The 22,203-nt window shown below is 39.2% G+C and overlaps 4 protein-coding genes across 5 annotated transcripts; 2 read left to right on the forward strand and 2 right to left on the reverse strand.

Moving 5' to 3' along the window:
* Positions 1-2,747: 2,747 nt before the first annotated feature.
* On the reverse strand, positions 2,748-5,063 carry LOC115684810 (glyoxylase I 4). Its single transcript, XM_056308149.1, has 3 exons — positions 4,924-5,063; positions 3,217-3,652; positions 2,748-3,173 (listed from the first exon to the last, which is right to left on the reverse strand). Exons 1-3 carry the CDS (start codon positions 5,061-5,063, stop codon positions 2,919-2,921), a joined length of 831 nt encoding a protein of 276 aa, XP_056164124.1. The 3' UTR covers positions 2,748-2,918.
* A 407-nt stretch (positions 5,064-5,470) lies between these two features.
* Positions 5,471-10,423, forward strand: LOC115684950 (uncharacterized). 2 transcript variants are annotated; one of them, XM_056308330.1, is made up of 9 exons: positions 5,471-5,851; positions 7,805-7,918; positions 8,010-8,078; positions 8,195-8,214; positions 8,312-8,364; positions 8,500-8,530; positions 8,613-8,694; positions 9,311-9,541; positions 9,899-10,423. In XM_056308330.1, the coding sequence occupies exons 1-8, from the start codon at positions 5,659-5,661 to the stop codon at positions 9,514-9,516; spliced, it is 768 nt and encodes a 255-aa protein (XP_056164305.1). In that variant the 5' UTR covers positions 5,471-5,658; the 3' UTR covers positions 9,517-9,541; positions 9,899-10,423. The 2 variants fall into 2 exon arrangements, with proteins under 2 accessions (XP_056164305.1, XP_030465776.1); XM_030609916.2 differs by lacking the exon at positions 9,899-10,423 and having other exon boundaries at positions 5,472-5,851; positions 9,311-9,872.
* Positions 10,424-15,777: 5,354 nt separating this feature from the next.
* Positions 15,778-20,189, forward strand: LOC115684933 (agamous-like MADS-box protein AGL15). The gene is made up of 8 exons (XM_030609894.2): positions 15,778-16,251; positions 17,901-17,982; positions 18,234-18,298; positions 18,382-18,481; positions 18,615-18,656; positions 19,028-19,069; positions 19,174-19,331; positions 19,825-20,189. The coding sequence occupies exons 1-8, from the start codon at positions 16,070-16,072 to the stop codon at positions 19,907-19,909; spliced, it is 756 nt and encodes a 251-aa protein (XP_030465754.1). The 5' UTR covers positions 15,778-16,069; the 3' UTR covers positions 19,910-20,189.
* Positions 20,190-20,461: 272 nt separating this feature from the next.
* Positions 20,462-21,370, reverse strand: LOC115684811 (UPF0496 protein 4-like). The gene has a single exon (XM_030609695.1). The coding sequence runs from the start codon at positions 21,368-21,370 to the stop codon at positions 20,462-20,464; it is 909 nt and encodes a 302-aa protein (XP_030465555.1).
* Between the last annotated feature and the right edge of the window lie 833 nt (positions 21,371-22,203).

Below are 22,203 nucleotides of genomic sequence, written 5' to 3' on the forward strand. Positions count from 1 at the left end.
ATTAGTTTTTTTCTTCCCAAACTACCCTTTCCAATTCTCTAATTTTTCGATTTTGCCTTGCCCCTAGTTGTGACTGTTCATCTTCTTTGCGCAAGGGCAATCGACAAGGGCCAATAAGGCTAGATCAGGTCGGCGAGGGACCAAGTTCGCGTGACCTTAGGCTTTGTCACACGACCCTAACAATAGCCACCTGAGGTCACGTGACCCTCGCCAAGGGTTGCATGACCTCAGGTGATGCCCGCCGGTGCCAGATCTGGCTTGTCGGCCGTCGTAGCCTTTCCCTAAAGCTAGCAAAGGGTTTGATTTTTTTTAATAAAAAAAGAAAAATTAAACCCAAAAGCCCTTTTCAAAATTTTTTTTTGCTAAACATTATTTAGGTCAAACTAACTTCACAAAAGATTTACATTTCTACAATGGGCTTTAGACAAAAGGCATTTGCATTTTTCCAAGGCCCATTTGCAAGGCCAAATCAAACACACCCTACATTTTGGAATTTCATGCGATGTTTTCGAATTATTAATAATCTATTAATATGAGATGCGATGTGGTAGAAAAAAACGCGTTGCAATGTTGAGTTTCCTAAATACATGAAATTCAAATACAAATGATTCTTGCGAAATACGGAAAGCCATAATCGAAATATGTTTATTCAAAAAGTAAAAAAATAGTAAAATAGAAATGATCTATATTGTTTACAAAATTGTGGGTAAAAATGTCACCATGGGCAGAGTTTAGGATTTTTAGTGTTAGAAAGAGGGTATTTTTATCACACAAGTAAAAATTTGGAGTATCAGTGACAAGAAAAAAGTTTAGGGTATTGATGTCTCGGTGGACAAAGTTTTTTGTGGTAGACATATGGTAATCTTGTCTTACTAGTACAAGTTTGAGGGCTTTGGTACGTAAAAACACATATTAGTGTTAAGATGGACAAAATTTACAATTTTCATTGGTATTTTCATTTTTTAAAATACAAACGACTTCATTTAAGTATTATTTAAAGATATTTTTGTCTATTTATTTGAGTTGAGCTCGAATATTTGCACCAATATGACTCAAAATTTTCGTTTACAAGTACATTTAAAAAACTATATCGAGAATAAGCCATGTTGGTGAAGAGTATCATTTAAAGTACTCTCTCTAGTCTATCTTTTTCTGAATTTTAACTTAATAAAGAGATAAAATACTGATACACTTTCACTTTATCCATTTTTTAATAACTAAACTTAATATAAATAGAATGTAGAAATTGGAAGATGATAGAGTATAAATGGAAATGCTTCCTGTAATTTATCCTTTTTGGCTAATTTTGAAGTTAATAAGAGATAAAGTCTTCAATATATATATTTTGTAATTTAAATCCAATAAGAGATAGACAATGTTATGCTACGTGACAAATGCTGACACAAAGTGAAGTCACGATGTGGTGAGTATTGGAGTGAATATTTTCTTGTCTTCGACTTTAACCATATATAACATATCGACTGATTTCAAAATTAAATGATGTAAATACTTATGCAAGAAGCGAAGATAAATCTTCGAAGAGCACCTATCCGACTAAGTTGATACACTATTGCTAAAGTTTCTGATTAATATCTTTTATTTGTTTTATAAAGTAAAGGTTTGAGAAAGAGGGTTCGTAGTTGAATTAAATTCAATTTAACTATAAGCAGTGAATAAGTGTGGGTTGAATGTTATGGTGGCCCTACTAAATTATCGCGCAAACATGATAATTATTTCATTTTTGTCTATCCTCCCTAAATGATGTTAACATATATACTCAATTCCATTAACCAGTGCATAAATTATTAACAAGTTATTAATATATGTTTAATTAGCACATAAAGCATATCAAGTTATCTCTAAACGGCAGCCTGTGGATAAGTTTGTCATTTCTGGCAAATTTCCAGTTTGGCTGCCGGGTGTAGTGTTATATATGTCAGCATGGCCAATCAGGAAATGCCAAGTGTACGCAAGCGTGTGAATTTGGATTGAGTTTTCCCTTTTGACTTTTTTATCTCAATATTTTCACCTTCATTAATGCTAAACCTTAACTCATCAACAAACGCGAATTTTTTAAAAACTAAATTAATTTTCTTAATTTTACAGAAAAGCTGAAAAGCCCTTTCGAAGGCCCTTTCGGCTTTTAACCATATAGTAGTGCACAGAAAATTTGATCGTGAATAATGCCTACCTTTACCTTTGATGAAAGGGTAACTTATTGAGTCCTTCGAGGAAAATCAGAATTTGGTGAATTTTTTTATTATTTGTCTCGTGCATTTGAATATGACATAAATGCCCTAAAATGGGTTATCAAATATGGTATATAATATATAATATATATCTTCACTGTTTCCCGCAAAAGAAAATTACAGTAAAATAAGATGAAGTTCATCATCCTTAATCTTAATGGTGATATTGAATTTTTCAACTAAAGATCTCAATGACGAGTTTGCACGTTCAGATGAATCAATTGGTCACAAATGGAAAAGCAGCTTCTGATGGGATCGTGTTCCGAAAAGAGGGACTTGATCTGCTGTCATAACATGGAGCTTCCAGGTGACAAAACACGAGCAAGTTGACAGTTTTTTTTTTGCTAAATAGTTGACAGGGTTAAGGAAGCTGAAAAAAGCATTTGCGCAAATTAAAAAATAAAGCAAAAAAGAAGAAGAAAAGCACCATTAATTTTAGGTTTATTACCGCCAAAAACTCTAAACCGTAAACCGTTAGAATACGGATTTCTATCTTCTCTGTGTCGATAAAGCCTAATGTCCAAAATGGATATACCAATTTACAAACAAACCTTTCCTTTCCCCAACGCTTGTATGCCTAAGAACAAGCACACGAGCGTTCTTGATACAGGACCTAAGAACAAGCACTCCAACACCAACCTTTCACAACAGATGAAACCGCGATTATAATTAGCTCTCCTCCTCCTTGTTCAATTCGACTAGCGGGTTGTGCCGGTCGAAGGGGAGCTTAATCTTGCCCAGAGAGCCGGCAGGGACGAGCTTGAGGTTCTCGCAGTTGCAGATCTCGATCATGAATCCGTCAGGGTTGGTGAAGAAGAGCTGGTCGGTGGACGCCCCGCTCTCGTCGTCGTCGTCCACCGTCCTCTTCATGTACTCTACACCCATCTCCCTTAGCTTGTGCTCCACCGCACTCATGTCCTCACACTAATAACAAAATGACAGATTAGAAAGTCACAAAGAGGTACACACGGGTCAAGTTCGAGATGATAAGCTGAAAGGAGATGTGGTTGCCCATGGGGTCCAAAGGGTGAGAGTCCGGGGGGAGCCGGTCCTCGGCGTGGGACTGGACCAGGTGGATGCTGATGCCGTAGTTGAAGAGCCACGCGCCGTCGAAGTCGAAGGCCTGCGGGCGCTCGATCAGCACGAACCCCAGCATCTTCCTGTAGAACTCTATGGAGTCCTTCACCGACCTGCACAGCCTCGACACATGGTTCAGCGCCATCAACGGCATCTCCTCCTCCTTCCCTCCTTCGCCGCCGCCGCCGCCGCCCGCTTTCTTCTTCTCCCTCTCTGCTGCGACGACGGCTCTTTCGTTTCCGTCGTTGGTTCGATCACGGGACTCGTCGTCGACTCGATGATGCGCATTGCTCTCCACGTTTGCCCTTTTGATGTTATCCTCGCTTCTTCACCTGTGCGTTCCGGGGAAGACATGGCCACATTTTCTTGAGCCATGTATATGGCGGCACCCGCTCTAAGAAAGAGGGATGAAGTAGATGGAGAGAGGACACGTAGCGTCGATAGCATCTGGTGCAACAGGACGTGTGAATACCGCAAGAGGACTTCTGTTCGGTGTCCCGTTTATTTAGCCGAATATTTTAAGATACATTTCTTTAACGCCCTCGCGGATGTTTTCATTGCCAGACGCATGATTCCATAGCTTGAACTTTTGAGTACATTGAATCAAGTGAATTTCAAGTATTGAACAAAATTGTTAGTCAAAATGTAAATTAGACGTCCCTAAAGATATTCTTTTCCTGGGTTAAGGATGCCTAGACATATGAGTAGAAAAGAACCAAGGAATAACTCTTAGAATTGTGAGATTAAAAGAAGGACGACAAGGATCTATGATATTTTCTAGCATCGTGGTGTTCAAGAAGAAGGATAACTAAGGTGCCGCCATGCCGACTGATGGAGTGACGACGTGCAACTATGTGGTTGCGGCGGGGGAGTGAGAGACGAGGATGGTGGGGCTGCTGTTGGGGACGGCTGAAGATGTGGAGACGCCAATACGGCGGTGGCTGATGGAGAGCCGCAAGGTGCTACTGTGCATGAAGAGTCTTGCACCTCGGTAGCCAAGGAATCCAACAAGGGCATCAACGTCTTTAGCCCGGATCCCTGACTCCCAAGCATAAGCACGGGCATTGGTCTTGGGACCACCGAAACCGAACCCAAGAACTTGCTGCCAATGTCGGGCTCCCTAGTGTCGCGACCCGGGTCTACAAAGGCCGGACCCAGGTCCCCGGCGCCTGGGCCTAGGTCCATTGAGGCTGAGCCCCAGACCCCAAAGCCCGAGACTAGGATCTCAGCGCTTGAGCCTAGGTCAATTGAGGGCGGGCCTGAAACTCCGATATTGGTGATAGCGCCCAGGTGCATTGAGATTGTGCCTTGAACCTGGTGCCTAAGACTCGGTCCCCTGCACTCGAACCCAGGTCCATCGAGATTGGGCTTGGGACCTTGGTGCCCATGCCCAAGTCCATTGAGGCTAGTCCTTGATCGATGGATTGGGGAGTGGGCGTGGGCGCAGGGGACCCTACCATGCTCGCCAAGGTCAAGGCCCGATCTTGATGGACCCAGGCACAGGTGCCGAGGACTCGAACCCAACCTCGTATTATTGGGCGCAGCCTCTATGCACTTGAGTGTGGTGCCCACAGTCTTGGGAGCGGCCTAGATGGACCTGGGGTGGGGCGTCGGGATCCTGAGCTCGGCCTCGATGGACCTGGGCTCCAAGGGACCCAACCCAACTGCCAAGGGCCCGAGAACGAGCATGAGGGTTCTCGTGCCCAAACGTAGAGTTTCTGGTACAAGCGTCGACATGTAATCATATTTTGGAAAATAATTTCTGATTTTTTAAAGAGAAAATTATTTTTAAATTTTGGTAGAAATATATTTTCCGTTGACTCGTTTTTCTAAGCGATCCAAATGCCCAAATACGAGAAAAATATTTTTCGCGAAACAAATAAAACCCGCATCTTTTCATAATTCCTTGAGAAACTTAGAAATTTTTTTTTTTCCAATTTGAACTTTTGGGGGGTAAATCAAAGCAATAGACGAGAATTTCCCAAAAGCGGGCCCGGGTGATGTACGGCGAGATCTGACGCCCCCACAAAACCACCAACAACCTCCGTCCTTAGCAAAAACAACAACAATCGCACGCCCGAACAACTAAAGATCTTAATCGACCAAAAAAAAAAAAAAAAAAAAAAAACTAAAGATCGCCACCCCCACCCCACTCTCTTTACCTCGTCGTCTCGCTCACCACAGACCCAACCGAACCCCGCACTCCCACACACCACAGAATAAAAGAGAAGGCGGCAGCAGCAGACATAGCACCAGATCACCTACTCGCTCGAAAGCGAACCAGCCACCGTGCAGAAGAAGGAGAAGGCGGAGGAGGCGGAGGAGGAGGAGCATGTACAGGGACGTGTCCACCTGCAACACGTACAACTACGGCGACGCCGTGTACTGGGACGCTCGCTACGTCCAGGAAGCGGAGATGGGCCATTTCGACTGGTACCAGCGTTACGCTGGCCTTCGCCCTTTCGTCCGCATGTACATCCCCTGCTTCTCCTCTCGCGTCCTCATGGTCGGATGCGGCAACGCCCGTATGTGATCTTTCCGCCCTCGTCGCTCTCTCTCTCTGTCTCTGCTCATTCCGTGGCTCTTTCTCTTGCGTCCTCAATGGTCGCTGTGGGGGTCGCTTTGTTTCGATCTGCTCGGGAGCTTAACGGGTATGGGAGAACAGGTTCGAATTTGGGATCTTTGGGGAGAAATTTAGGATCTTGCTTGTGGAAACCCCCTAGTTAGTTCTTGGGACATTTGCTGTGAATTGAGCGGAAAGTTATAAGTTACTGGTCCGAGTTTGTTTTCCCGATTTTGTTGTGCCGTGGACTAAGAACCTTGGACCTGAATCAATCTACATGGTTTTAATTGCATTCTTCATTTGGATTCTTCCAAATTCTGCTTCCTCAAGGACATGAAAGTTGTTTTGTTTTTTATTTTTTGTTGGAATTGATGGTTGGCCTGTTCGTAAGTTAAACTCGCTAGTTAAATCCGTCCAGCATCTGTTCACATATGTTTTTGGTGAAACTCTGCTCTTGCAATGTGTTGAGGAATTAAATCAGGAACATTGAGCTCTATATTTTCTGCGTTGCGATCATTATGGGAAAGTAACACTTTATCCGTTGGCACTTTAGGCTGTCAGACTGTATTTGGTATGTAGAATTGAAAAACTCGGAAGACAATTACTATGCTACAAGATATGAAGGCGACTTTTCGGAATGGAAGTATGAGAGCTTTGGATTGAATCTGTTTTTGTAAGTGTTAGCTTTCTGCATATGGTCATTCTGTAGGTAAAAGAGGTGGATGAGCGAAAATAGGGCCCAAGTATTGTGATGTCAATGGTCAACCCTTCTTGAAGTTAGGCTATTCTGCTGTTTCCTCTACTTATTTACTGTTCTTCCTGAGGTCAAAAGGATTCTGGCACTTCTGGCAGTGCTTTTAGATGCTAAACCGACCTCATCTCTTACCATACTCTTGTTGTTATCTGTCTTGCTCCTGCGTTTGTTGTGCATGTGGATACTCAGGAAAATGAGAGATCTTTTTAATTTTGCGACTGTGCCACTTGAATTACATTATTCTTTCTTAGGTTTTTTGATGTCAGGTGATTCTTTCCCTTACCATTATTAGTTTTCTTATTCTTTATCAGATTCATTGTGGAACTTGATTTATATCATTTTCTTTTTGGTAAGTTCTTTTATATCATTTGTGTACATATTTCCTCGGTATATCTATGACTGTGTTCGTGATGGATCATTGAACAAAAGTGGGTGGATTGGGTTGGAATATTGTTGGGATGTGAGAGCTCTAAATTGACTGCCTGTCTTGGATAGTTAAATAAATGGCAATAACGCAAGCATCCCTTGGATTAATCTAAATCGTCATGGTTCATGATATACATCCGTTTTCTCTATTCTTTAGATGACTAATCGACACAAATTTTTATGCTTGATTGATAGTTCTAGAGAAATATTAATTATGACCATTTTCTTTTATCAATTGTAAAAGAGGAAATTAATCTTGCTTGCACTTTGGGAATCCTGGGTTTGATCCTTCACTCTGTCTGGGTTCTTATTAAAGACGCAGGAAGGAAAGTAATGCAACTCTAGATTTCTTGACCATAAAGTAGAAACACCTCTCAACCTCAGTTTTTTTTTTTTTTTTTGGGGGGGGGGGCATACACCCTCAATTGCTTGTTAACAACTCTTTTATGGTTAGTTTATTGCAACAGAGGAGTCCCTAGCTTGTATTCTTCAATGCAGAAACATATCTATAGTCACTAAAGAATGTATATTAATTTTTGAGTCACTATTTTGTTTTTCACTAACAGATTGTTAACCAAAGTCATCTGAAACTTTTGGATTTTGGGTTTGTTGTATTGATAGGAGAAGTAATATATATTATGAAAGCTTATGGAGTTTCTGTAGAGTTACTACGGCAGAGTTTCGGCATTCTCTTGTAGTTTGTGATGATCTTCTAAAAATTGTTATTATTTGCAGTAATGTCCGAAGACATGGTAAAGGATGGGTATGAAGACATAACGAACATTGACATTTCCTCAGTGGCTATTGAAATGATGAGAAGAAAATATGAATGCATCCCTCAGCTTAAATGTATCCTTTTGGCTTTCTATATTTTGATTTCGGATACCTTTCTCCTGCTGCTTCCAAATTCTGGTTATTGTTCCTTGATGAAGCTCAATAGACATTGAAATGGATGTTAGGGACATGAGCTTCTTCCCGGATGAGTCATTTGACAGTGTCATCGATAAAGGTTAATGTTCTTCCCCTCAATAAATACTCTTCTAATTTGCAAGATTATGGTGTGCTGATCATAATCTGTTTTCTATCCGAGATATGCATTCACGTGACTTGTTAACATGGGACCAGGAACTCTTGATTCCTTGATGGTATGTTGCTTATTCAATTGTCTGAGTAGTGAGTACATACTCAATAATTTCATGCATCAGCATTTTTTTGTTTTTAAATTGTGCTTTTCTTGATTAGTGTGGCACGGATGCGCCGACAAATGCTGCTCGAATGCTAGGAGAGGTGAGCAGGTCGTGTACATGATTTCCCTTTCTGACTTGTCTTTATGTTCTTTAGAATTTCGTAGGTATTTTTTTCTGGAAGACACAGTCCGTCTTCTCTTTTAATTGCTCTTGTCCTCACTTATGTTTGTTCCTTGCTTGTAGACTTCTTAAAGCTGGAGGAATTTACATGCTGGTAATTAAATGCAACATGTTAAGCATGTCTTGCCCATTTCCATCTCTGGTTTCAGGTTTTAAAACTAGATGATGATTTGCAGATTACCTATGGTGATCCGAGTGTGAGGATGCTTCATTTGAACCAACCAGTATACAACTGGCGAATCATTCTGTACATCATACGTAAGTCCTTCTGATCAGGAGAGAAATCCTATAAAATGGAAGAATATGACCAATATGTCCTGACAATCTGCAGAAAGTACTTGCTGTAATTGATCTTTAACCATTACAAACATCTATTATATCTACAGGCATGGGATCATTGTAGAGCTTGTTTTATTTCCTTTTCTTTTCTGGCCAATTGTTTTATATCATTTGTCCCCTAAAAGCATGAGATCATCTGACTACTCCATTAGTCATTACTAAGTTGGTTCTGTGGTATCACGTATTACACACACATTAGTTTAAAGTACAACATGGTGCTCTTGATTGGACTTGTTATCCCTGTGGACTTAACCAGCATAAGTATGTTCTTTTGGCGCTTGTCATTCCAAAGCGCACAACAGAGAGAAGAATCACAAAGTAAATTTTCATATCAAGTTGCTTTATAGTAAATTTCATATCAATTTGCTTTGCAGCTCATCTTTGGTTTACATTGCTGGTTGTGACTTTCCACGATTTGTAGTTTACTAAATGGTCGTTTGCCTCACATATAATTTAAGTGAGTTTTTTGTTTTGTTTCTTCTGTGAGGTTAAAAGAGAATTTGTTCTTAGTATTCTCTATTCATTTTTTCTACAGCCAGACCAGGATTTCAGAAGCCGGCAAACAATAGTTCAACATCAAGGTCATATCTGGAACCCGTGCCTCTTACTGACAAGGGTTTACTTCCACCTGATTTTGTGGTGGAAGATCCAGATTCTCACTTCATATATGTGTGCAAAAAGATGGATGAGACAGAGCTAAGTAGCATAACAACCGACCCTTTGGATGTTGATAATTTATAGCGGCTTCTCCGAGTATCTCATTCTGGTTAGCTATCCAATTGTATTCTTCACTAGTTTTGATGTATGTTATAACTCGTCACATTGAATACCGCTGATTTAAGTAGCAGGACGATATTCCATTAATCAACTAGGTATTTGTAGAGCTCTCTGCATGAAATGGGTGATCTTGGGACTGGATGTGGAAAGTCAAATGGACTGAAGGTCCATTGGAGACGCTTTTTGAATTATGTAGTGGTCTTGCAATTTGCATCACTAGAGGTTACTTAATTCTGTTCTGTCCTAGTCCCAATCCTTGTTATTGTGGTGTACATTGAATTGATAAATACGCTGATTAGCTAAATAATGTCGCATGGTCAGATCAGTGTCCTCTTTTTTTTTGCAGATGTAAGTCTGTCTCTCCATGCATCCCAATCGCACACGTCCTGTTTTTCTTTTCCCCACAGACCAAAGCATGCACGGGTACATATGTGCACGGGGATGTACACGTTAATGTACATTATGAATCGGAGCGGACGAGGGACTATATTGAAGTTTAGCAGCTCTCAATCAATGAATTGCATCTAAAATTAACTCTCTGACAAGCTTAGGAACAATTTGATAGCTGGACCTATTGGCTTTGCAAGAACAAGGTCAGTGCATCTCCCATATGTTGCCGGGCTTTTCAATTGCTACGTGCATAGATAGAGTTTATAGATTTTATGAGCATGATATGAAATTCTTATCTAGGATGAGAGTGTTGGAGAGGCAAATTCAGGGCTCATGGAAGTTCCAAAGGAGAAAATTTCTTTGTCCAGAATGCAAATTCATAATGGAGAACTTAGTGGTTGAGCTTGAGGGATGTGCATGCATGTGTGGACAATGCGCCTTGTACCTATTTGATAGCGTATAGGAAGCTCTTTCAAAAGGATATCTTTTTAGCGGTTAATTGATGAAATGATAATCCAAAAGGATCAATCACTCTGGTAATTTCTCTTAGCGCTCTTTTACATTTTAGATTTAAATTAAATCTTTCTAATATAACTTATTTCCTAGTTTAAATAACCACACTTGAGAATGTACCGTTTTAAATTCGCTTCGGTGTAACTTGTTAGAGTTAGATCTTGAGGAAATGGTTAATTAGTTACGGACAAACCTACCGGTCTTGACGTGAGCAATCCATTTTCGACGAAAGCGCGGGAATATATCTATTTTTTGTGTGTGAAATTTAACCAGGTCACTATGTGACACAAAGAGGAATTAAGTTCAATGCATTAAGGGTCCGTTCGTTTGAAAAAAACCTCTTCTTGGAAATCTGTTTTCTGACTTTCCGGTATTTGGATAACGGAAAATTAATCTATTTGTGGAAAATGTTTTCTGTGAACTAAAAATAATAAATTTAGATTGGGAGAAAATAACTTTCACTTCTGGCAAGAAGAAAATCACTTTTCTTAAACCGCTAAACAAATGAAAACTAACCATTTTTCTTGAAAAAAATTCCTTTGAAAAATATTTTTCTTCATTGTCAGTGAAACAAACGCACCTTAAATTCATTATCAATTAAAAATCTCAATCAAATTTAGGAAGTCAAAGAGGTTTTGATTTCGAAATCCCACGGTTAAATTGATTTTCACTGGAACCTCATCAAGAGCTGGCTGTAAAAGTACCAATAATTGTGCCAGTAGGTGGTTACATTGAGAATCGGGTGTGATCTATGCCAAACTAAATTATAGCTTAGTGAATCATTAGCATCAACCACTTCAATTGGGAATAAGAACCAATTTCGAGAAATGGGAATGGATCTGAAAGATTTCTTTCCGAAACAAATGGGAAAACAAACTAACAGCTCGACCTAATATTAAATAATATATATGTCAGCTTTGCAAATTTTTCTTGTTGACTAAGTAATTGCCAAAAATGGATGGCTTAGCATAGAAGAAGCACCGGTTGAATGCAGTAATTGCAAGAAAATGTTGATTGGTGGCTATTCAAGAGATGGGCAAAGATTCAATGAAATGTACCGCGAAAAAAGAATTTAATAAAGGAGCAGAAAATGGAGAGATATTCATATTTTTCATTTCCCAAATTGGACAATAGTTGTTTTAATTGGGTCAAAAAATTTGTATGTGAAAAAAAAGAGCTGCCATTTATCGAACCAACAAAGTTTGGCACCTCAGCAACGGCTTCGCGGCCCTCGCATGTGATCGGTGAGGGTTGACCGGTGACCCTTGCCGGACTTGGTAGAAAAAAAAAAAGAAGAGGGAAAGAAAAAGAAAAAAGAAATGAAAATAATAAAAACTCATAAAAAATTATCCATGTCAGTGTGGCCATCTTATGTTGCACCAACAGTGTCCACATCAGCGATTTCCGGTTAAAATTAGTTAAATAGACTCAATTGGCAAAATGTGAAAAGATTTATGACTTAATTAGAAAAATTGAAAGATTCATGATTGAATCGGTCAAAGTACGATGGATTTAGGATTTTTTGGATAATTTTCTCACATTCTATGTAAACGAATTACATTAACTCCCATGCGCCTTTCCAGGTTATAGGCACTCCAAATGTGGCAACAAGACTATGCAAAATTCTGAAACTAGAAACAGCTGATGACAAATAAAGAAAGAGTAATTTTACCCTCTCCAATATTTTGGCAATTTTTGAAAATTACATAACTAAATTGGTAAAATCATACAAATCATGCTGCAAGCCAAGGGTGATGCTTTTTTGCCTGCTTTTACTCCACAACCACTCTTGGCAATTCCCCATATTTTGACTAATTTAGCCAGTATCTTTAATTAACTTAATCCACATCAAGGAAAGGAAAAGAATTGAATTTCCCAACGTGACCCACTCACATTACGCACAAATTTGAGTTCTACTCCTTTTTCCTTTTGCTTTGGTCTCTCTTTTTTTTTTTGTCTCTGAATACAATATAGCAAGAATATTTGAAATTACTCCTCAAATTATGGCAATGGGTTATCCCATTATATTTACTATATATAGAAAATGGAAATTTTGGGGAATTGTTGGAAAATATGTTGAAAATTTGGGGATATGTTGATAAATAATTTTGCATGGTGAGATTGTTGTATCCGTTTTTTTTCTTTAGATCTAAGTCTCTTTCCATGCCAATCATGCATTCACATTTTTTTTAACATAGAAAAAACTATGCATATGTGATTGCACAAATGTACGCATGCAGATGCACACGTGAATGGACATTAGGAATGGAGGCAGACTAGTGATGATTGTGAAGTTTAGCAATTCTGAATTGATGAATTGCAAGATCTGGGTGTGACCTGTAGAGTTTTTGCTATTACATATGAAATTAACTCTCGACAAACTTAGGAGAAATTTCATAGCTAGACGAATTTGTTTGTACCGATTGTTTTTGCAAGAACAAAGTCAATGCATCTCTGGTATGTTGTTGGTGTTCTAATCAATTGATACATGCATGGAGTCTATAGATTTGATGAGTATGAAATGAAATTGACATCTAGGAAGAATTCCTTGGGAGGGGCAAATTCTGGACTCTAGAAGTTCTACTGGATCATGTTTTTTTTAATTTTAATAATGTTTATTCATAATGGAGGTGAGACTTAATATTGTATTGGTAGTTAGACTACGAATGAAAGAGATGCTTTTCGAGCGAATGCATTTTATTGCTCAATATTAGATGATCCAAATGAAGGGAGGACAACCCTATTTATAATTGAGTTTTTCTCATTACAGCCGTTGATTTTACTTTGATCTAATGGTGGAAATTCAATCTCCTTAACTAACGTCTGTCCATTAATTACAAGTGTATATTTCTCGTTATACTCTCACACTTTCTCTAAACCCAAGAAATGAAATTTTAGAGAGAGAAAGTATTTAGGGAAGCTCTCAAGAATATTTTACATTGCTCAAATGCTGGATGATCCAAATGTAAGGGATGTTATCTTTATTTATATATGAGTTACTCTCTTTATAATCGTTGATTTCCTTTGATCTAAAGGTGGAGATTTAATCTCTTTACATATCACCGAGAAGCTCTAAAGAATACTTGTATTATTCAAATGTTGTAGAATCTAAATGAGAGGAGGGCACCCTTATTCATAATGAGTGCATTTTTTTACAATCATTAACTCCATTTGATCTAAATTTATTAGATATTCAATCTTCTTATCTACTACCACCCATTAGTTACAAGTATACATTTCCCGTTATACCCTTGGAATATTCTAGAGTGTCTTTGAAAATCCTAAATGTAAGAAGATTCTACACTTCATGGTTCTCTAGGTCAACTCATAGGCTTTCATCTAGGGCCATTTCCTCGGTATTTTGGGCTTAAAAACCTCTTGACCGTGACGCATGCGTGTATGAACAATGTGCATGATACGAATTTGATTCTTCACTAAATTCAGCGTTCATAAAGCTCTTTCAAAAGGGTATTTTTTATACCGAATGATAAATAAAATAATAATTCAAAAGGATCAATCACTCCGGTTTCTTGTGATAAAGCTCTTTCACATTCTAAATGTAAATTAAATCTTGTTCCTTTCCCAGCAACATAAATTTGTCTTTTTAAGTATTTCAAATTACTCATTATTTTTCTTGTTCATTAAATTTTTGTCTTCTGTATGTGTTCCTCTTTTCCTTGTTTAATAACCATACTTGAGAATATACCATTATAAATTCCCTTCCTCCTAGGCGTAGGTTGTTAGAGTTAGATTGCGAGTAAATAGTTTTCCACAAATCGACTAGTTTCAACTTCAACGACCCATTTTCGATGAAAGCGCCGAGATAAATTTAGTCTTGTGTATGAAAATTAATCACCTAATTATTTGACCCAAAAGGGAATTCGGCCAGAAAAGTCATGGTCGGCTGCTGAGAGATGGACGTCCAAAGAAAGTGCTGGTCAGATGAACAAGCAATTCACCGATGCATCCAATGGATGAAGCTCATCGTCAATTAGAATTCAAACAAATTAAGGAAGTCAAAGAGAGTCCTTGATTTGGAAATCTCACGGTTAAATTGATTTTTACAAGGATCTCATCCAACACTGACTATATTAGTTGGTTAGATCAAGAATCCCGTGTGATCTATGCCAAAATAAATTATTGCTCGATGAATCATCTGCATCAACCACTTAAATTGGAAGTAAGAACAGATTTTGAGAAGCAGGAAAGGATTGGAAAGATTTTCTTCCCGAAACTCTTGGTAAACCAATCTGAAAAACTACCTATACTGACTAATATATATCAACTCGAAAATTTCTTATTGACCAAGTAATGCCAAAAAAAGGGGATGGCTTAGCAAGAAGGACCACAGGTTAATGCAGTAATTACGAGAAAATGTTAATTACTGGCATCTCAAGAGCAAATCCCAGATGGGCAAACATTGAATGAGATGTACCTCGGAAAGAGATTTTAAATTTAGGAGCAGGAAATGGAGAGATAATCCATATTTTTGCAAATTCCCAAATTTGGCAGCAGTTGTTTTTAATTGGGTCAAGAAATTTGTTGGTGAAGAGGAGAAGTTGCCATTCATTGAATGGAAAGTCTGGCACCTCAGCATTCTAAGTAAAGGATTTGTATTTACTCCAATTTGCCTTGTCCAGGCTATGGGCACTCCAAATATGGCAGTAAGAGTATGCAAAGTTCCAAAATTAGAAACAACAGATAACAAATAAAGAAAAGGGTCATCTTACCCTCACCCAAACTTGACAGCTTTTGAAAATCAAATGACCAAATTGGAAAAACCATACAACTCATGCTGCAACCCAAGGGTGATGCTTTTTGCCTGCTTTTACTCCACAGCCACTTTTGGCAACTCCCCATATTTGACTAATTTAGACAGTTTCTTTAATTGATTTTAATCTCACATCAACAAAAGGAAAAGAATTGAATTTCCCAATGTGGCCCACCGCATTACCCACGAAATCAAGTTCTTCTGTCGCTCACTTTTCTTTTTTGGTCTCGCACATCTTCTGAATACAGCAAGAAAATTAACACAAGTCCTCTGATTATGGCAATGAACTATCCCATGTATGGCAATACATTTACCATAAAATGGAAAATTTGGGGATATACTGAAATAAAGAGATGGACCCACATAATGCCAATATGCATAAGGAATTGAAAACCAGGGAAAACCAGGGGTGGGCCCACAGGAGAGACCTATTAAAAGCAAAACACTCAAAAGTGGCAAAAGAGAGAAGCATGCACAACTCTATCTTAGTCTACAGGGCCATGCAAACTTGCCGTTTCTAGGCAATGTTGCCATTTGGTGCAAAACGCTCTTTCTCTCTCTTTCTCTCATCACGCCCTTTTATTTTCTCCTCCTCCTCTGAATTTAGTACTTCCTCCTTTGCCATCTATAGCACAAGAACCCAGACATTAAAACCCAGTTCTTTTTCTTTTTTTGGTTTTGAAGGAACGGAAAAAGGGTTGCTTTTTTAAACAGCCCAGAAGGGAGATTTTTGTTTGGGATCAGCAGTTCTATATTTTTTTTTTCCTGGTGGGAGGGGGTTTGTCTTCTGGGTTTTGATTTTGATCAATTGGGTTCTTTCTTTCTTCTGTCTGAGGAGGAAAAATGGGGAGGGGGAAGATTGAGATAAAGAGGATCGAGAATGCAAACAGCAGGCAAGTTACATTCTCCAAAAGACGTTCTGGGTTGCTCAAGAAGGCTCAGGAGCTCTCCATCCTCTGTGATGCTGAAGTTGCTGTCATAATCTTCTCGAATACTGGCAAGCTCTATGAGTTCTCCAGTTCTGGGTATGTGTTGTAAAGTTTCGATCTTTTCTTTTTCTCCAAATCGATTGAGTTGCATGTTTTGATCTGTTTTGCCTTACCCTTTGTACGGACTTCCATTTTGCTCTTTTGTGTTTTTTTTTTCCGGCTTTGGAACCTCGAACGGTCGTCTGACGATATGCTGCTTGTGTGCTTTTGCTTGAAGCAGATAGTGATCTTCTTTTTCTGAATATTTGCATGTGTTAATTCATGTCTTCACTTAGCTCTGTTAGTCAAAAAGCTTTTTCATTTCATTTGACTAGATAAATGGGGTTTTGGTTGTTGCACATGTCCTTAGGTGTCCGAAGTGCTGCAGGTTCTCATTTTTTCCAAATCTAGCGCTAAAATTTAGAAACTTTACAGCAGTAGTTTTCTGTGAGCTCTATTTCCTTTTAAATATGAGGGAGGGTTGTGGAAATTTGAGAGATTGTTTTGTATAAATTTTAGATCATGTTCCCCTGAATAGTCATCTGTATTTCCAGGGACTCTTGTGTCATACAAGTTCCAGGAAGATTTTGTTATGATTTCTAGAAATTAGTGGTATTGGTCTTTTGCTCAATAGTGTTGCTGTGTCCCTTTTGGCCATTTGATGTTAGAATGCTTGAAGGCTGTGGTAGAATTTGGTACTCATGTTCGCTTTTTGGCACACCGGGATACTTTTTTCTAGGACTTTGCAGTTGTTCTTCCCATGCTAAATGGATCTTTGCAATTGATGCTGTATTTTATCATTCGATTCCTCGCCAACGCAGATTTGGTAGGCACTTGTATTCTCAAGTTTATCGAGAGTCTTGTTTCATGTTGTGCATACCCTGTTTCAATATAGAACAATTCGAGAGTTGTAATAGCTGTTGATGGTGGTTATAATTACCTTTTGTCGGCATTATAGGTATTTATTCTCAAATTTCATTATTTAATCACTTTCCTTACCTCGAAGGTGTCGCCCATTTTGTTTCTTGCTTTTTTGGAACTGACTTAAGCTTGGTCTTTCTCGTGGCATTGCAAATTAATTGCGAAAATCCAAGAGGAATCCGAAAACTGAAATTTCTGTAACGGCTTAGTGGTGAGGGACTGACCTGACAATCGAGAAGTGCAAGGTTTAACTCCTCAACTTTGTGCCTTCCCATATCTCACCAAGTGTGGAGGGAGGGGTTGGCTCGCACACCTTGATAGTTTTATCAACCCGAGGACCTATGCTGATATGGTTTGCCGGAGAGAGGGTTTCTCATGTTTTGAAGTTAAGACTTAACATTAACGCACTTTTGCAGAAAATAGATATAGAAAATGGAAGCCTTGGTACAAAATAAATAATGTTCTGTTCTAAAGTCACTCTGGAGATCTTTGCAGTGTGTATGACTTTATTGAACCCAAATGAACATCGAAGCAATGTGATTCAGTGAGCATGCAATAATTGATTATTATATGAGTCTCTTTGTTACCTGAAGCTAATTTATAGCTCACTGTCAACTCATCCAATGCCAATAGGCAGATTGATTTCTCACTCAGAGGTTGGATCATTTACTTATTGATGTACTCTGAGCAAATTTATGTAATCAAAATATCCTGTGATTTAAGTAGTTAGCCAGTGGAAGAGTCCGTGTTCTTCATGATTTTTCCACTTGCATCTTGTGTTGCAGAATGAAACAGATACTATCAAGATACAACAGGTGTCAAGATTCTCCAGAGTCCACTGTTATAGAATACAAGCCAGAGTCTACGGTATCCTTCTCATCACTGTTCACTTATCTGGTCTTTTTCATTGTTTTAAAGCCAAACAGGATCCATCAAATGCATTATCTTCGGAAATAGTTGCCAGATTTTTTTTTTTTTTAAATAAGTGCCTTTTGCTTACATTAATGTGGTGGTCACATATTAAACTACAAGAGAGATTTCCTCTAGCATCCCTCCCATTTAGACTGTACTTATATATTTAATTCTACTTCTCTGACTTAACATTGTTTTGCCTGAAGAAAGAAGATGATAAGGTGGTAGACACCCTTAAAGATGAAATCGCAGAGCTGCAGATGAGACAATTGTGAGTGTTTTTTTTCCTCCGTTGTTTCTTGTCTGTTCCTTTCTTTAGTCAACAATTTACTGTTCATTTCTTGTAATTGATAGAAGGCTACTGGGCAAGGACTTGAATGGCCTGAGCATAAAGGAATTGCAGCACCTGGAACAGCAATTGAGTGGGGCTTTATCATCCGTCAAGGAGAAAAAGGTTTCATAGAATCAATCTTCTCGTCCTTTTCGTTTCCTTACATTGAAGCTCATTAGGAGAAGCAAATTTTAAACTGAAATGGGTTCTGGATTGCCTTTTCTTAGGTTGCCTAATGTAATTTGTAATATTTCAGGAGCAATGGCTTCTGGAGCAGCTGGAGCGATCAAGATTACAGGTATGCCAGATTTGATATAATTTTTTGAAAGACCATGGCTAATTCAGAATGAAAATCCCAAAAGTTGCGACTTGGTACTTATCATGGTATAGAGATAAAAAATTGAAAGTTATACTTGATTCAAACTAGAAGCACAGAAACGCTACAAACTTTTTCCCCCTTTCGAGCAATCTGATACAGTGCTTTATGACCAGAGTCTATTGTTGATTCACGTACTTTTCTTCATCCTTGGGGTTTGAGTTTCTAATTAGTATCGTTGCATGTAGCACACCTTTTTGTTGGCTCATTACCACAAAGTTTTAAGCTTATCTGCTGCTGGCCATGTAGTTCTTACCTGCTAATAACTAGCTCGATCTTTTTTTTTTTTTCAGGAGCAGAGGGCTATGCTGGAGAATGAAACTCTGCGCAGACAGGCAAATATGCTCTTCCCGTCTTTTTCGTCCCCATAATCCTCATATAACCTGTTGCAATTGAGAATTGAGATTTCTCTTTTGGATTTCCCGCACACACGTTGCAGGTTGACGAGCTTAGAGGTTTCCTTCCAGCTACCCGTCATCTTGAATATCATCCAGAGAAAAGGAGGAAAGCCCTCAACAACTCTGGCTCTGGCAGTCCTGATAAGGCCTGCAATCGCACAGCTGAAAATGGAGATTCTGACACAACGTTGTATCTAGGGTACGGAATCACTCTATCCTTGATTGAATAAGCCTAAATTGATTAATTTTGTATAGTTTCAGTTTCAGTTCTGAGTTGACAAAAAACATGGTAAACCCCTGAATAAAATGTTCAGTATGGAATCATGAGCAGGGTTGGCAACATGAGACACAACCTGACCACCCCGAAGCACAAAATTAAATGATTTTTTTGTATAGTTTCAGTTTCAGTTCTGCAGTTGACAAAAATTTGGTAAACCGCTAAGGGAATTTACTGAATAAATTGTTCTGTATGGAATCCTGAGCAGGGTTGGCAACATGAGACACAACCTGACCTCCCCGAGACCCAAAATACTGAGAGAAATCCCTATGGCACAAGACCGTGTTTTTAATCCGAATATTGACATGAGTTGACACTTTTTTTAGGTGCTTGATAGTTTAATTCGCTTGTAGTTGTGGCTACATCTGGATGCTGATTTCTATTGAGACAAAGCTCATTTTCTTTGATTGTTCAGGCTGCCATTTGATGTATACCACAAAAGGAGCGTGTCCGACAAAGAGAACTACAGCAGCAAAGGGTGTCAAAAGGGCCTGCCCTGATTTGCTTTTCGTATTGTTGTCCTTCATTACAGTAGGAGCTATGGTTTCCTAGACGGATGTCAAAACAGTTAATGAGATTGATGCATCGTTTTAGAAACTAAGAAAAAAATCAAGATCTCAGCTTTATTCCTCCCTCATTTATAGAAGGGAGAGGGACAATTTCTCCTCAGGATGTTCAGAAGGCTAGGCGTTTGCCAATCTGTTTTCGAGAGGTGGCTTTGGGAATCGCAGATTGTAGGCTTTTGTTGGGGCCTAAATTTAAAGTTCTTTATTAGCCAAATTTTCCTCGATTGGCTTGAGATCCTTTTCTATCATTAGTTGTGCCTGAAATCTGATGATAGTGTTTTGGCAAGTGGAAACGATCAAACGAAACTTTACTACCTCTGGAGCAAAAGAGTCGATAATTAAATAAATAAATAAATAAATCGTGCTTCGTTCTGATGAAGAAGATACACTTGAGAACAATTCAATCGGAATTTACAAACAAATGTATGTACAACTGAGATCTAATGAACACTAAAGTATTGCAGTATGCCCTTTTTGGCCCCCCCCCTAATGCGTTCCTGGTCTTGAGCAATCAATCACTTGATTTCTGCTTGCCAACATCTCAGAGAAGAGACCATCCACCTCCTTGCTCAATCCATCCAACATCTTCTCTAATCCTTCCAATCTCATCTTCAATTCCCCAACTTCATTACTGCTTTTCCCATCTTCCATTGCAGCAACAAGGCAAGCCACTGAACCCTTGATATCTCGAACCTCTTTCAAAACACTCCCTTTCTCCAACAATTCTTCATAAAATCCTGATTCCAAACTGACCAAGGAAGAGTTGAGAAGCTTGGTGGCCCCTGTTCTCATTCCCATGTATGGTTTTGGATCTCCAGTCAAAGCAGAAAGCAAAATCCCACAAACCCAAAATTCAATACCCTTCATAAAAATCAAAGCTTTGTGAACTAACAGGTCCTTCCCAGAACAAGCCCTTTCTTGGTCACCATCTTCCTTTGTTTCTTCCACTTTGAGATCCTTGGTAAAAGCTTCTTCTGGCTGAAGGGCCTTCAAACGCTCTAGGGCATTAGATGGTGAAGCATCAGCCAAGCTCAAAGCATGTGAGAGACAGACCCTGGTTTGGCCCAGATGAGAAATACTTGAGCTGATCAGATTCATGTGCTCCAGCAAATTCAAGCTGTAACTCAGATAAGCTTCCGCAGCGTCAGCTTCCCACTTGCTCATGGGGTGGTCCAATTCCACCACCAGCTTCGAAAAGGCCCTGTTCATATAGGGCAAGAGCTCAAAGCATCGGTGAATCCAAGAGAAGGAGATGTACTCTGACACGGGTCTCGGATTCAAGAACAGGCTCTTGAATCGGCTCGAAACATCGGACTCAAACGATTCCAAGAGCGAGGAAAAGAGTTGGGACTGAAGGTGGTCTGGCTGGTTGTGGTGGAAAAAGTGATCTTCCATCTTGGAACGGAATTTGCTGAATCTTGCCAACACAAGAATCATCCCTTTCTCGCTAATTTCAGGCTTAGGACACAACAGGAGGAAGAAGAGGAAGAGGAAGAGGAAGAGGAAGGTTGGGTTTGACCGGTATGGCTTTGATTTCCAATTACCTTCTTGTGGTGCGTCTGGTTCATAAATATATACAGGAAGAGTTGAGTGGTTGCGTGCATGTCGGGTTTCTTGGGGGTTGCTTTTTAGTGTACAAGATCAACAGGTTGGAAAGAAAACACTGCTTTGACTTTTTCAAGAAACGAGGCGACGGCTTACCTGGGACGATTGGCACCAAGTTTCTCAGCAGTGCCAAGTGGGGCATTCGGCGGCGGTCAAAGTCAAACGGTGTTATCCTCTCGTTTCGCTTGTGAGTCCTCGAATCGAATCAGAACACATCAAGCGTGGCCATCTCTTGCAAAAAAAAATACAGAAAGTCCAAAAGAGGAACAGCTCAAAGCGTGTCATCCAATGCGCTTTTGAACCACTCGTTTCATGTCCTGCCCAAGAACCGTGTGCATGAAAATCGTGTTCTGATGGGGACATTCTCATGTTTCTTCTCTGCTGGTTTGATGGGATTGCGTCATATCTGAAATCCACAGTAGATGCTTTAAGCGATAGAGTTGCAGAACAGATAGAATTTCGATTTAAACTTTCTGGTTTCCTCTTTGAGTTTGAATAACTGGAACACCAAATTGAGTTGAGCTGCAGGTTGATAACATGTGTAGCTAGAAGGGTTTGTGAGCTTAACAGAGGTACTTGATTTTATATGACCAGAATGAATTATAATCCTTTTATCGTACTTA

The sequence above is a fragment of the Syzygium oleosum genome, unplaced genomic scaffold (assembly GCF_021117445.2).
Source record: "Syzygium oleosum isolate NSW1041296 unplaced genomic scaffold, Sole_v2.1 Sole_v2.02, whole genome shotgun sequence".
NCBI classification, from domain to species: Eukaryota; Viridiplantae; Streptophyta; class Magnoliopsida; order Myrtales; family Myrtaceae; genus Syzygium; species Syzygium oleosum.

Bases quoted from the DNA above. Each gene is read 5' to 3' on its own strand.
- LOC115684811 (XM_030609695.1), bottom strand. From the start codon at position 21,370: ATGGAAGATCACTTTTTCCACCACAACCAGCCAGACCACCTTCAGTCC.
- LOC115684933 (XM_030609894.2), top strand. From the start codon at position 16,070: ATGGGGAGGGGGAAGATTGAGATAAAGAGGATCGAGAATGCAAACAGC. The intron at 16,252-17,900 runs GTATGTGTTGTA...CTTGTGTTGCAG, and splicing joins TATGAGTTCTCCAGTTCTGG to AATGAAACAGATACTATCAA. The intron at 19,070-19,173 runs GCAAATATGCTC...CACACGTTGCAG, and splicing joins ATGAAACTCTGCGCAGACAG to GTTGACGAGCTTAGAGGTTT.
- LOC115684810 (XM_056308149.1), bottom strand. From the start codon at position 5,063: ATGTCGACGCTTGTACCAGAAACTCTACGTTTGGGCACGAGAACCCTC. The intron at 3,653-4,923 runs GTCCATCTAGGC...GCACAGGTGAAG, and splicing joins ATCCCGACGCCCCACCCCAG to AAGCGAGGATAACATCAAAA. The intron at 3,174-3,216 runs GTGTACCTCTTT...TTTTGTTATTAG, and splicing joins TCATCTCGAACTTGACCCGT to TGTGAGGACATGAGTGCGGT.
- LOC115684950 (XM_056308330.1), top strand. From the start codon at position 5,659: ATGTACAGGGACGTGTCCACCTGCAACACGTACAACTACGGCGACGCC. The intron at 7,919-8,009 runs GTATCCTTTTGG...GAAGCTCAATAG, and splicing joins ATGCATCCCTCAGCTTAAAT to ACATTGAAATGGATGTTAGG. The intron at 8,531-8,612 runs GTAATTAAATGC...GATGATTTGCAG, and splicing joins CTGGAGGAATTTACATGCTG to ATTACCTATGGTGATCCGAG.